The following is a 12,212-nucleotide window of genomic DNA, read 5'->3' as shown; positions in this document are numbered from 1 at the left end:
ACTGTGTAAGTCTAGAGGCAGGTGTTGTGCGATGACTACGGTCATGTGTTTGAAAGCACAACACTGTGTAAGTCTAGAGGCAGGTGTTGTGGTGAGGACAGAAAGGCTGTGTGGTGATGAATGGGCACTTGACATGTCTTCTGTTCTGTATAGACCACAGCCATGTCAATATTGACCAACTTGAGGGAACGGGAGGACAGTGGTCGCTGCTGCACTTTCAATAATGTGGTCATCAAAATGTAGGTAGAACAAGAGACTTTTTCAGCTATTTCCACTAGCAAATTACTTCAAAACGTGGTAATGGCATAGTAATCCTTGCCCTGTAAGGGTAGAAAACCAAAGTGTCCTATGGTAGGGTAAGAAAATAATTTCTGTGAATGTTGACTTGATGCCAGGTGATAAAATGTGTGTTAGTCACTGCACACATAAACTAGACTGGTTTGAAATGGCCAACAAATCTAAAAAAAATGAAAAAATGAAGACAGTAAGTACTGAACACAATCCCAGAATTAGGTTGTTTGAAATGGCTTGTTTTCCCAGTGGAGTAGACGTAGATTTGGAGGGAATGTTTGCATTGTTACTTGTCACATACATACTGTATACTTACATATATGTCACCCTTTTGTCAACTTGTCCGCTAAAAACATTCCAACTAGAAAATATAAACACAGGAGAGGAGAGCTGTTAGTGGACACATTGTTTACTCAGCATAGGGCTTTACCACTCAGTAATGTGACTGAGTCTGTAATACAGTACCTACATGTTTCAAGCAGACCGCCATAATCCCTGTGCCCAAGAACGCCAAAGTAACCTGCCTAAATGACTACCGCCCCGTAGCACTCACATCTGTAGCCATGAAGTGCTTTGAAAGGCTGGTGATGGCTCACATCAACACCATCATCCCAGAAACCCTAGACCCACTAGACTTTGCATACCGCATCAACAGATGACGCAATCTCTATTGCACTCCACACTGCCCTTTCCCACCTGGACAAAAGGAACACCTACGTGAGAATGCTGTTAGTTGACTACAGCTCAGCATTCAACACCATAGTGCCCTCAAAGCTCATCACTAAGCAAAGGACTATACACCTCCCTCTGCAAATGGATCCTGGACTTCCTGACGGGCTGCCCCCAGGTGGTAAGGGTAGGCAACACCACATCTGCCACGCTGATCCTCAACATGGGGCCCCTCAGGGGAGCCTGCTTAACCCTCTCCTGTACTCCCTTTTCACCCATGACTGCGTGGCTACACATGACTCCAACACCATCATTAAGTTTCCTGACGACACAATGGTGGTAGGCCTGATCACTGACAATGATGAGACAGCCTACAGGGAGGAGGTCAGAGACCTGGCAGAGTGGTGCCAGGACAACAACCTCTACCTCAATGTGAGCAAGACAAAGGAGCTGATCATGGACAACAGGAAAAGGAGAGCTGAGCACGCCCCCATTCACATCGACGGGGCTGTAGTGGAGCGGGTCGAGAGCTTCAAGTTCCTTTGTGTCCATATCGCCAAACAAACTGTGATGGTCCAAACACCCCAAGAAAGTTGTGAAAAGGGCATGACAACACCTATTCCCCCTCAGGAGACTGAAAACATCTGGCATGGGTCCTCAAATCTTCCAAATGATCAATAGCTGCACCATCAAGAGCATCCTAACCTGTTGCATCACTGCTTTGTATGGCAACTGCTCGGCATCCGACCACAACGCGCTACAGAGGGTAATGCGTATGGCCCAGTACATCACTGGCGCCAAGCTTCCTGCCATCCAGGACCTCTATACCAGGCGGTGTCAGAGGAAGGCCCTAAAAAGACTCCATCTAAGTCATAGACTGTTCCCTTTGCTACTGCACGGCAAGCAGTACTGGAGTACCAAATCTGGGACCAAAAGGCTCCTTAACAGGTTCTACCTCCAAGCCATAAGACTGCTGAACAGTTTATCAAATGGCTACCTGGACTATTTGCATTGATCTCCTTGCATAGTCACTTTACACTTACCTACATGTATATGTAATACCCTTGTTAGAACCAAGTATTGAGTTTATTTGCTATAATTAATTGGTATTAGATTTAAAAGGTGATTGAATTGCTCCCGTACTGTAATGTTGTTAATGCATTTCTTCTGAAGAAATATTTCTTTAATGTATAAGTGAATAGGTTGGTTTACGTTTAAGTTTAAGTTTTGACCAATAAGGTCGCTTGTAAAGCTGTGGCCAATTGGAGAGTTGACCTGGTTAACTGGAGGCCTGGGAAAAAAAAGAGAGGGAGAGAGACGTTGAGAAAAGGATGGACGTTACATTATGACCGTTGGTGAAGAAGAATTATAAAAGAAGATGATAAAAATAGAACAAAACCCATACCTACCGAGTTTTGAAGGGAAATACAGATTGTATTTTATAAGAGAGTTGTTATAATTTTGTTAAGAATGACTTAGTAAAGACTGAAGCTACCGTCTCGTCGTGGAGGTATTGGACAGCCTTGAGGGTAGCCTAGCATCGTGTGAAACCGAGAGAATTGCTTGGGAAAGATTAACGAGTTCATGTTCCCATGGGATATCGGTTACTGCTAAAGAGTACTGTCTGCATTGATAGCTGTGCTTGCTGTGGATCTTGTGAGGAAACCTGCAGAGAACTGCCATACTTCACTGAGGGAATATTCACGAGTAGTGAGTAACCACAACGGTGGGGTGCTTCTGGACTATATGTGTGTTTGTTTTTTTTAGCTCCAATGCGCGCCTACAGATTAAGCAAGCTTGAAATAATTTGGACATGGGTTGTGCACGACTCATTGGGGTTTATTATTTTTATTTCTTTTGATGTGGTGCTTTGAAAATGTAATAATACACATCTTGAACCTTATGTATGTTGCCTTGGTGGAGTCATTTACTGTTTCAATTTAATTTAATGCATGGGAAAGCATATCCTTATACAATAACAAAAATCTATCATAATTCCATCTGAAGTTAATACCCTATTTGTCATCACCTTAGATAGTTTACAATAGGGATTCTTATTGGAGATGTCCTTCTCACCTAACATCCCATGCTGTTGAGATACTCTACGTAAGTTAATATCGTGAGAGTCAAATTCGAGCCTGGTGAGAGGGTTACATACATATTACCTCAATTACCTCGATTAACCTGTACCCCCACACGTTGACTCGGTACCGGTACCCCCTGTATATTGCCTCGTTATTGTTATTTTATTGTGTTACTTTGTATTTTATATATTATATTGTATTTGTTTTATTTAAATTTGTTTTGTATATATTTTCTTACTTACAAAAAAAAATGCATTGTTGGTTAATTAAGGGCTTGTCAGTAAACATTTCACAGTAAGGTCTTTACCTTCACAATAACATTTGATTTGATTTGAATTTGGTACACTGTCCAAAAATGGCACCCTATCCCCTATAAAGTGTACTACTTTGACCACAGCGCTACGAGTGCACATTGTAGGGAAAAGGTTCAATTTAAGACGCAGCCTTGGTCTCACAGCATTTCTCTACATGCCTCAGATGTTGAGTTATAGAATAGGGGAGAGGAGATGACTGTATCCACAGTTATCCACTTATTTTAACCAAATAGGATTCCTACAATGGTCCTCACATTACTGTCTACCATGGTCCCCAGATTACTGTCTACCATGTTCCTCACAATACTGTCTACCATGGTCCCCAGATTACTGTCTACCATGGTCCCCAGATTACTGTCTACCATGGTCCCCAGATTACTGTCTACCATGTTCCTCACAATACTGTCTACCGTGGACCCCAGATTACTGTCTACCATGGTCCCCAGATTACTTTCTACCATGGTCCCCAGATTACTTTCTACCATGGTCCCCACATTACTGCCTAGCATGGTCCCCAGATTACTTTCTACCATGGTCCCCACATTACTGCCTAGCATGGTCCCCAGATTACTGTCTACCATGGTCCCCACATTACTGTGTAACATGTTCCTCACATTACTGTCTACCATGGTCCCCACATTACTGTCTACCATGGTCCCCACATTACTGTCTACCATGGTCTCCACATTACTGTCTACCATGGTCCCCACATTACTGTCTACCATGTTCCTCGCAATACTGTCTACCATGGTCCCCACATTACTGTCTACCATGGTCCCCACATTACTGTCTACCATGTTCCTCACAATACTGTCTACCATGGTCCCCACATTACTGTCTACCATGTTCCTCACAATACTGTCTACCATGGTCCCCACATTACTGTCTACCATGGTCCCCACATTACTGTGTAACATGTTCCTCACATTACTGTCTACCATGGTCCCCACATTACTGTCTACCATGGTCCCCAGATTACTGTCTACCATGGTCCCCACATTACTGTGTAACATGTTCCTCACATTACTGTCTACCATGGTCCCCACATTACTGTCTACCATGGTCCCCACATTACTGTCTACCATGGTCCCCACATTACTCTCTACCATGGTCCCCGCATTACTGTCTACCATGTTCCTAGCAATACTGTCTACCATGTTCCTCACATTACTGTCTACCATGGTCCCCACATTACTGTCTACCATGGTCCCCACATTACTGTCTACCATGGTCCCCACATTACTGTATACCATGGTCCCCACATTACTGTCTACCATGTTCCTCGCAATACTGTCTACCATGGTCCCCACATTACTGTCTACCATGGTCCCCACATTACTGTCTACCATGGTCCCCACATTACTGTCTACCATGTTCCTCACAATACTGTCTACCATGGTCCCCACATTACAGTCTACCATGGTCCCCACATTACTGTCTACCATGTTCCTCACAATACCGTCTACCATGGTCCCCACATTACTGTCTACCATGTTCCTCACAATACTGTCTACCATGGTCCCCACATTACTGTCTACCATGGTCCCCACAATACTGTCTACCATGGTCCCCACATTACTGTCTACCATGGTCCCCACATTACTGTCTACCATGGTCCCCACATTACTGTCTACCATGGTCCCCACATTACTGTCTACCATGGTCCCCACATTACTGTCTACCATGTTCCTCACAATACTGTCTACCATGGTCCCCACATTAGGCTCCACCTCCTTCCCTGCAGTTAGTCACCGGCTCTTAAGCATTCGTTACAGAAATCACTTAATGCCGGTTGACGGAAGCTAGTTGCTCTCGACTCCCAGGTGCCAGTTAATTTGTCTGTGTTGTCTCTGGTTATCTGGGTCTCTGTAAGCCCTGTTGTCCTCGTAAGCCCCCTGTCTGTCTGTCTCTCTCTCCCCTGGTATCACTGTGTATCTTTTATGCTAAAAGAACCCAGGGCTGATTCTGTGTTCCTGCCAGCTCTAATCTCAGTTAATGTTGTTCTTACTTCAGCCCACAGTTCCTCACCACTCCTCTCCCAACCCAAGTGTTTATTTGTTGAAATCAGGTGTCAACCGCCTACCATCTCACCGCGCGCACGCGCACACACACACACACACACACACACACACACTTGCAGCAGTGGCTGTAGAGGAGAAACAACAACACCAGAGCCAGTCTACAAGCTGTTCCAGCTGTTTCCCTGTGTTGTGTGCTTTGATCTGTGCCTGATGATGTTCATAGACAGGCTCAGCAGCAGCTCCTGTCCTCATCTACACCTCTCCTTCTGTTACCCACCTCCCCTCCACTTGCTGGGCTGCTGGGAGATGGCTTTGTTAGCTGTGTGTGGGCCACGTCCGTTCTCACCGACACTGTAGTTGACATATACTGTAGCCTTTACTATAGAACCCATGTTTTACACATGTAATAAAACCCATGTTAGCATTTAGTTGGACAGTGTACATGTAACCGATGTGAAATGGCTAGTTAGTTAGCGGTGGTGCGCGCTAATAGCGTTTCAATCAGTGACGTCACTCGCTCTGAGACTTGAAGTAGGGTTTCCCCTTGCGTTGCAAGGGCCGCGCCTTTTGTGGCGCGATGGGTAACGATGCTTCGTGGGGTGTCAGTTGTTGATGTGTGCAAGGGTCCCTGGTTCGAGCCCAGGTTGGGGCGAAGAGAGGGACGGAACCTACACTGTTACATATACCATGTGTATCCTGTACATAATAATACAACTAATAAAACTAATGTTTGACACATACTATAGAACCAACATTGACCCATACTATAGAACCCATAATGACCCATACTATAGAACCAACATTGACCCATACTGTAGAACCAACATTGACCCATACTATAGAACCGATGTTGACCCATACTTTAGAACCCATAATGACCCATACTATAGAACCCATGTTGACCCATTCTATAGAACCCATGTTGACCCATACTATAGAACCCATGTTGACCCATACTATAGAACCAACGTTGACCCATACTATAGAACCCATGTTGACCCATACTAAAGAACCCATGTTGACCCATACTAAAGAAACCATGTTGACCCATACTATAGAGCCCATGTTGACCCATACTATAGAACCAACATTGACCCATACCATAGAACCCATGTTGACCCATACTATGGAACCCATGTTGACCTGTACTATAGAACCCATGTTGACCTGTACTATAGAACCCATGTTGTCCCATACCATAGAACCAACATTGACCCATACTATAGAACCCATGTTGACCCATACTATAGAACCCATGTTGACCCATACTATAGAACCCATAATGACCCATACTATAGAACCCATGTTGACCCATACTATAGAACCCATGTTGACCCATACTATAGAACCCATGTTGACCCATGCTGTAGAACCATTGTTTGGCACTTTGGGATGTTTCACACCAACCAAAACACCTCTTTGGTGGTCATATTAGGAAACTGTAGTCCTCTCTCTACCATCTGACTCAGTTTAGCTTTAAAAGATTGTAGACCTCCACAAGTCTGGTTCATCCTGGGGAGCAATTTCCAAATGCCTGAAGGTACCACGTTCATCTGTACAAACAATAGTACGCAAGTATAAACACCATGGGACCAGGCAGCCGTCATACCGCTCAGGAAGGAGATGCGTTCTGTCTCCTAGAGATGAACGTACTTTGGTGCGAAAATCATTCCCAGAACAACATCAAAGGACCTTGTGAAGATGCTGGAGGAAACAGGTAGAAAGGTATCCATATCCACAGCAAAACAAGTCCTACATCGACATAACCTGAAAGACCACTCAGCAAGGAAGAAGCCACTGCTCCAAAACCGCCATAAAAAAGCCAGACTACGGTTTGCAACTGCACATGGGGACAAAGATCGTACTTTTTGGAGAAATGTCCTCTGGTCTGATGAAACAAAAATGTAACCGTTTGGCCATAATGACCATCGTTGTGTTTGGAGGAAAAAGGGGGATGCTTGCAAGCTGAAGAACACCCTCCCAACTGTGAAGCACGGGGGTGGCAGCATCATGTTGTGGGGGTGCTTTGCTGCAGGAGGGACTGGTGCACTTCACAAAATAGATGGCATCATGAGGCAGGAAAGGTCAAGGTATTGGAGTGGCCATCACAAAGCCCTGACCTCAATCCCATAGAACATTTGTGGGCAGAACTGAAAAAGCATGTGTGAGCAAGGAGGGCTACAAACCTGATTCAGTTACACCAGCTCTGTCAGTAGGAATGGGCCAAAATTCACCCAACTTATTGTGGGAAGCTTGTGGAAGGCTACCCGAAACGTTTGACCCAAGTTAAACAATTTCAAGGCAATGCTACCAAATACTAATTGAGTGTATGTAAACTTCTGACCCACTGGGAATGTGATGAAAGAAATAAAAGCTGAAATAAATCATTCTCTCTGCTATTATTCTGACATTTCACATTCTTAAAATAAAGTGGGGATCCTAACTGACCTAAGACAGGGAATTCTTCCTAGGATTAAATGTCAGGATTTGTGAAAAACTGAGTCTAAATGTATTTGGCTAAGGTGTATTTAAACTTCCGACTTCAACCGTATCTTATTGAGCTATTTATAACTTGTCAGAAATGTCCAGATCTACTAGCTTATGTCAGCTAACGTTTTTTATTAAGGTTTTTAGCCCATATTGTTGTAATTTTTTTGTCACTTAAATATCACATGAATACACATTAGACATGGCAAAATGGATAGAATTGCAAGAAAATTAGCTTCAAATGGGAAAATATTCTTTGCACCCCATGACAAAATGTATAGAATTGTAGGAAATAAACTTTAAACCTGGAACATATTCTCTCCACCAACAAGAGGGGTGTGAAAAGTTTGTTTCATTAACAGTGCTTGTGCCCATAGAAATAGACGTGGCGCGTGCACACGCAGAGGGGTGGCGCGGGATGTTTCCCAATGCTGGAAGGGGGTCCCCGAGTGAAAGTTTGGGAACCCCTTGGTTAAGCAATCCTTGCATTCACATACCCCTATAGTTCTTTCATGTTATAAACTGAAGCTAGCAAAGTCTACTTCCCTCTCAGACTAGCGGTGAGTTTCCAAAACATTGGTAGTACTAAGATCCCATTTCATCCATTGCCTAACAATGGACTTAAGATGGTCTTAGTGCTACAAAGGTTTTGGAAACTCAACCAAGATTAGCTCATGATGCTCATCTGAATGGTGACCTAACCTGTTCTATCTCTCCATGCTCCTCTTTGTGTCCCAGGTATGATAGGGATTTGAAGCCCAGCAGCAGCTCTCCCTCTATGGAGGAGGATGAGGGCTTCAGTGACTGGACCCAGCGGCTGGAGAGACGCAGGCAGCAGGCCCAGCGCATGGAGGAGCTCAGTCAGGCCACAGAGGAGCAGGACCAGAGGCCCCTGAACGGTGCCGCAAAGCCCTCCACACCACATACCCTCTTTGGCTCAGCCACCCCCACCACATCCACCTCTCGCCAGCAGAGTCACAAGGCAGAAGTGGAGGATGAAGAGGAGAAGAAGTGGGGAAGAAAGGAAAGTGAGAGGAAAGGGAGGGAGCGAGAGGAGGAGGTGGTTAGAGAAGAGAGGGAGAGAGAAGAGGAGGCAGAGAAACAGAGGCAGGAGCAGATGAGAGTGCTGAAGAAGAGAGAGGAGGACCAAAGACTTGATGCTGGGGAGAAGGTACTCTTTAGCATTACTGATTTAAAAATATATATATATTATAGGCAAATATGTGATTAACTAAGAAAATTAAAATTATGAATATGATTATTCAAAAATGTATGTCGTTGAAATAGTCAACTTTGGAGATGTTAAATGTTCTTTGCAACTCCAGGTGAAAGAGAAGAGCAAAGAGGTGAAGGTCTCGTACACATCCAAAGTCATCCTGCATACAGAGGCAAAGCATGGCAACGGAGACACAGCTGGGGAGAAAGTGACATCATACATGGTCAAAACCAAACTAAGGGCTCCCAGGTAAATAATGGCGTATTATGGTATATGGATATGTCTCACCAGACCTGCTTCCAAATTCAGTTACATGGCAAGCAAATCACATCGCAATTCACATTGTAACTCCCTAGATGTTTCACATTCTAAACCATCAGGATGGTGAAAACTCTCTTCACATCCTCCTCCTCTATATATCCACCTTTGTTCCTCCATGCAGTCATCCTCCATCTCTCCCTCCATCTCTCCCAGGGCTGTGGTACGAATGGCAGCGGCAGAGGTTGAGGAGGAGGCCATCTTGGAGACAGAGGCCAAGCTGGAGAAGATCCGACGGAGCCATGCGGAGAAGGAAAACCAGGAGCTTGAGCAGCTCAAACACAAGCAGGCTGAGGCCGAGCAGGAGCTAGAGGAGCTGAAGAGGAGGAGGGAGGAGAGACGCCAGGTCAGGAAGGAGGAGGAGCGCAGGAGCAGAGAGGAGGAGCAACAGCGTCTAGCCAAGGAGGAGGTGATGGTCAAATACTTTGTAGACATATTATGATGCCCACGACCTTAAGATACACACACAGAAATAGATTAAATGGTGATGGGCATTCCGAGTCTTTTCATTGAGCCGGATCATTTGGCTCAGTTCACCTAAAAGAGCCCTTCATTTAGCTCCCAAATGGCTCTTTGTTCAGTAGTGCTTAAAAATGTACTTAGAAGCATGAAAAAGTAGTCCAACTCGAAATTCCTCTGCTCCTTCCTCTGCTGCTTGGTCCTGGAATGGTGGGTGATTCTGTCACACACTTCTTTGTCTTCTGACGATATTGCGAAATCGTCGTCGGAAAAGGTAGACCAATACGCAGCAGGTATGCGGTTGTTCATTTTGAACATTTAATTAAATCAAAAACAACAAACAAGAAAACGAACAATCTACTGACAGTCTGCAAGGCACAAGGCTAACACAGAACAATCACCCACAAATAACAAACACAAACACACCCTAATATATGGGACTCTCAATCAAAGGCAGATAGACAACACCTGCCTTCAACTGAGAGTCCCAACCCCAATTAACCAAACATAGAAACAGACATACTAGACTAAACATAGAATACCTGAAAACCAAACAGTGCCCAAAAACCCCGGAATACTTAAACCAAATGCCCCTTCAACAAAACACACCACCCCGAACTACATAAAACGAATTCCCTCTGCCACGTCCTGACCAAACTACAATACCAATTAACCTTATACTGGCCAGGACGTGACAGTACCCCCCCTTAAAGGTGCTAACCCCGGAAGCACCTTAACAAAAATAACCCAGAGCAACACCAAAAAGAAAAATTCCCCCTTACTAAAGGGAGGGAAGAGAGGGTGGCTGCCGTCAACGACGGCACTGTGCTACACCCCCCCTCCCCAACCCACCTATTTCTGGAGGTGGCTCCGGCTCAGGCCGTTCCAGGCTGTCGGGGCAGTCTGGGCAGTCTGGCAACTCGGGACAGTCTGGGCAGTCTGGCAACTCGGGATAGTCTGGGCAGTCTGGCAACTCGGGACAGTCTGGGCAGTCTGGCAACCTGGGACAGTCTGGGCAGTCTGGCAACTCGGGACAGTCTGGGCAGTCTGGCAACTCGGGACAGTCTGGGCAGTCTGGGCAGTCTGGCCACTCCGGCAGTTCAGCGCAGTCTGGCCACTCCGGCAGTTCAGCGCAGTCTGGCCACTCCGGCAGTTCAGCGCAGTCTGGCCACTCCGGCAGTTCAGCGCAGTCTGGCCACTCCGGCAGTTCAGCGCAGTCTGGCCACTCCGGCAGTTCAGCGCAGTCTGGCCACTCCGACGACTGTTGACTGGCGGGCAGCTCTGATGACGACTGTTGACTGGCGGGCAGCTCTGATGACGACTGTTGACTGGCGGGCAGCTCTGATGACGACTGTTGACTGGCGGGCAGCTCTGATGACGACTGTTGACTGGCGGGCAGCTCCGGTGACTGTTGACTGGCGTGGCTGGGTTTACGCACTTGAAGGCTAGTGCGGGGAGCGGGAACAGGACGAGTCGGACTGGGTTGACGCACTTCCGGGTCCGCACGAGAGACAGGAGCTGGAAATCCAGGGCTATGGAGGCGCACAGTCGGTCTTGATCTTACCTCCTGCACAACCCGTCTTGGCTGGATGGAACTAGTAGCCCTGTACGAGCGGGGTGCTGGTACAGGGCAGACTGGGCTGTGCAGGGGCCTGATGGTAGCCGTGCGTAGAGCGGGAGTTGGGTAGCCTGGTCCTCGGAGGCGTACCGGCGACCAGATGCGCTGCGCGGGCATCCTCCTACCAGGCTGGATGCCCGCTCTAGCACGGCACCTGCGAGGGGCTGGAACAACGCGCACCGGACTGTGCGTGCGTATGGGTGAGATGTTTCGCTGAGGAGCGCACTATGGCGCTCTCCACCCCATACGCTCCTCCATATAACCACGGGTAGCTGGCTTCCGGCTCTTCCTATGCCTAGCCAAACTACCCGTGTGCCCCCCCCAAAAAAATTCTTGGGGGTGCCTCTCGTGCTTCACCCTCAGCGCGTCCATGGCCTCGTACCTCCGCCTCTCTGCCTTGGCTGCCTCAATTTCCCACTGCGGGCGGCGATAATCCCCAGCCTGGTGCCAAGGTCCGGCCCCGTCCAGCACTTCCTCCCAGGTACACTTCTACCGCCAGTCCAACTCGAAATTCCTCTGCTCCTTCCTCTGCTGCTTGGTCCTGGAATGGTGGGTGATTCTGTCACACACTTCTTTGTCTTCTGACGATATTGCGAAATCGTCGTCGGAAAAGGTAGACCAATACGCAGCAGGTATGCGGTTGTTCATTTTGAACATTTAATTAAATCAAAAACAACAAACAAGAAAACGAACGATCTACTGACAGTCTGCAAGGCACAAGGCTAACACAGAACA

General features: G+C 46.6%; 1 protein-coding gene across 5 annotated transcripts in view; it reads left to right on the top strand.

Moving 5' to 3' along the window:
• LOC106584524 (non-muscle caldesmon) overlaps positions 1-12,212 on the top strand; it is a 41,120-nt gene that overhangs the window by 12,525 nt on the left and 16,383 nt on the right. For all 5 annotated transcript variants that reach the window (XM_014169925.2, XM_014169923.2, XM_014169926.2 and 2 more), the window contains exons 3-5: positions 8,605-9,037; positions 9,192-9,331; positions 9,557-9,809. In XM_014169925.2, the coding sequence (XP_014025400.2) occupies positions 8,605-9,037; positions 9,192-9,331; positions 9,557-9,809 (826 nt within the window). The remainder of the gene's footprint in view (positions 1-8,604; positions 9,038-9,191; positions 9,332-9,556; positions 9,810-12,212) is intronic.

This window comes from Salmo salar, chromosome ssa23, assembly GCF_905237065.1.
Source record: "Salmo salar chromosome ssa23, Ssal_v3.1, whole genome shotgun sequence".
NCBI lineage: Eukaryota > Metazoa > Chordata > Actinopteri > Salmoniformes > Salmonidae > Salmo > Salmo salar.
This window is presented reverse-complemented; position numbering and strand designations above follow the sequence as displayed.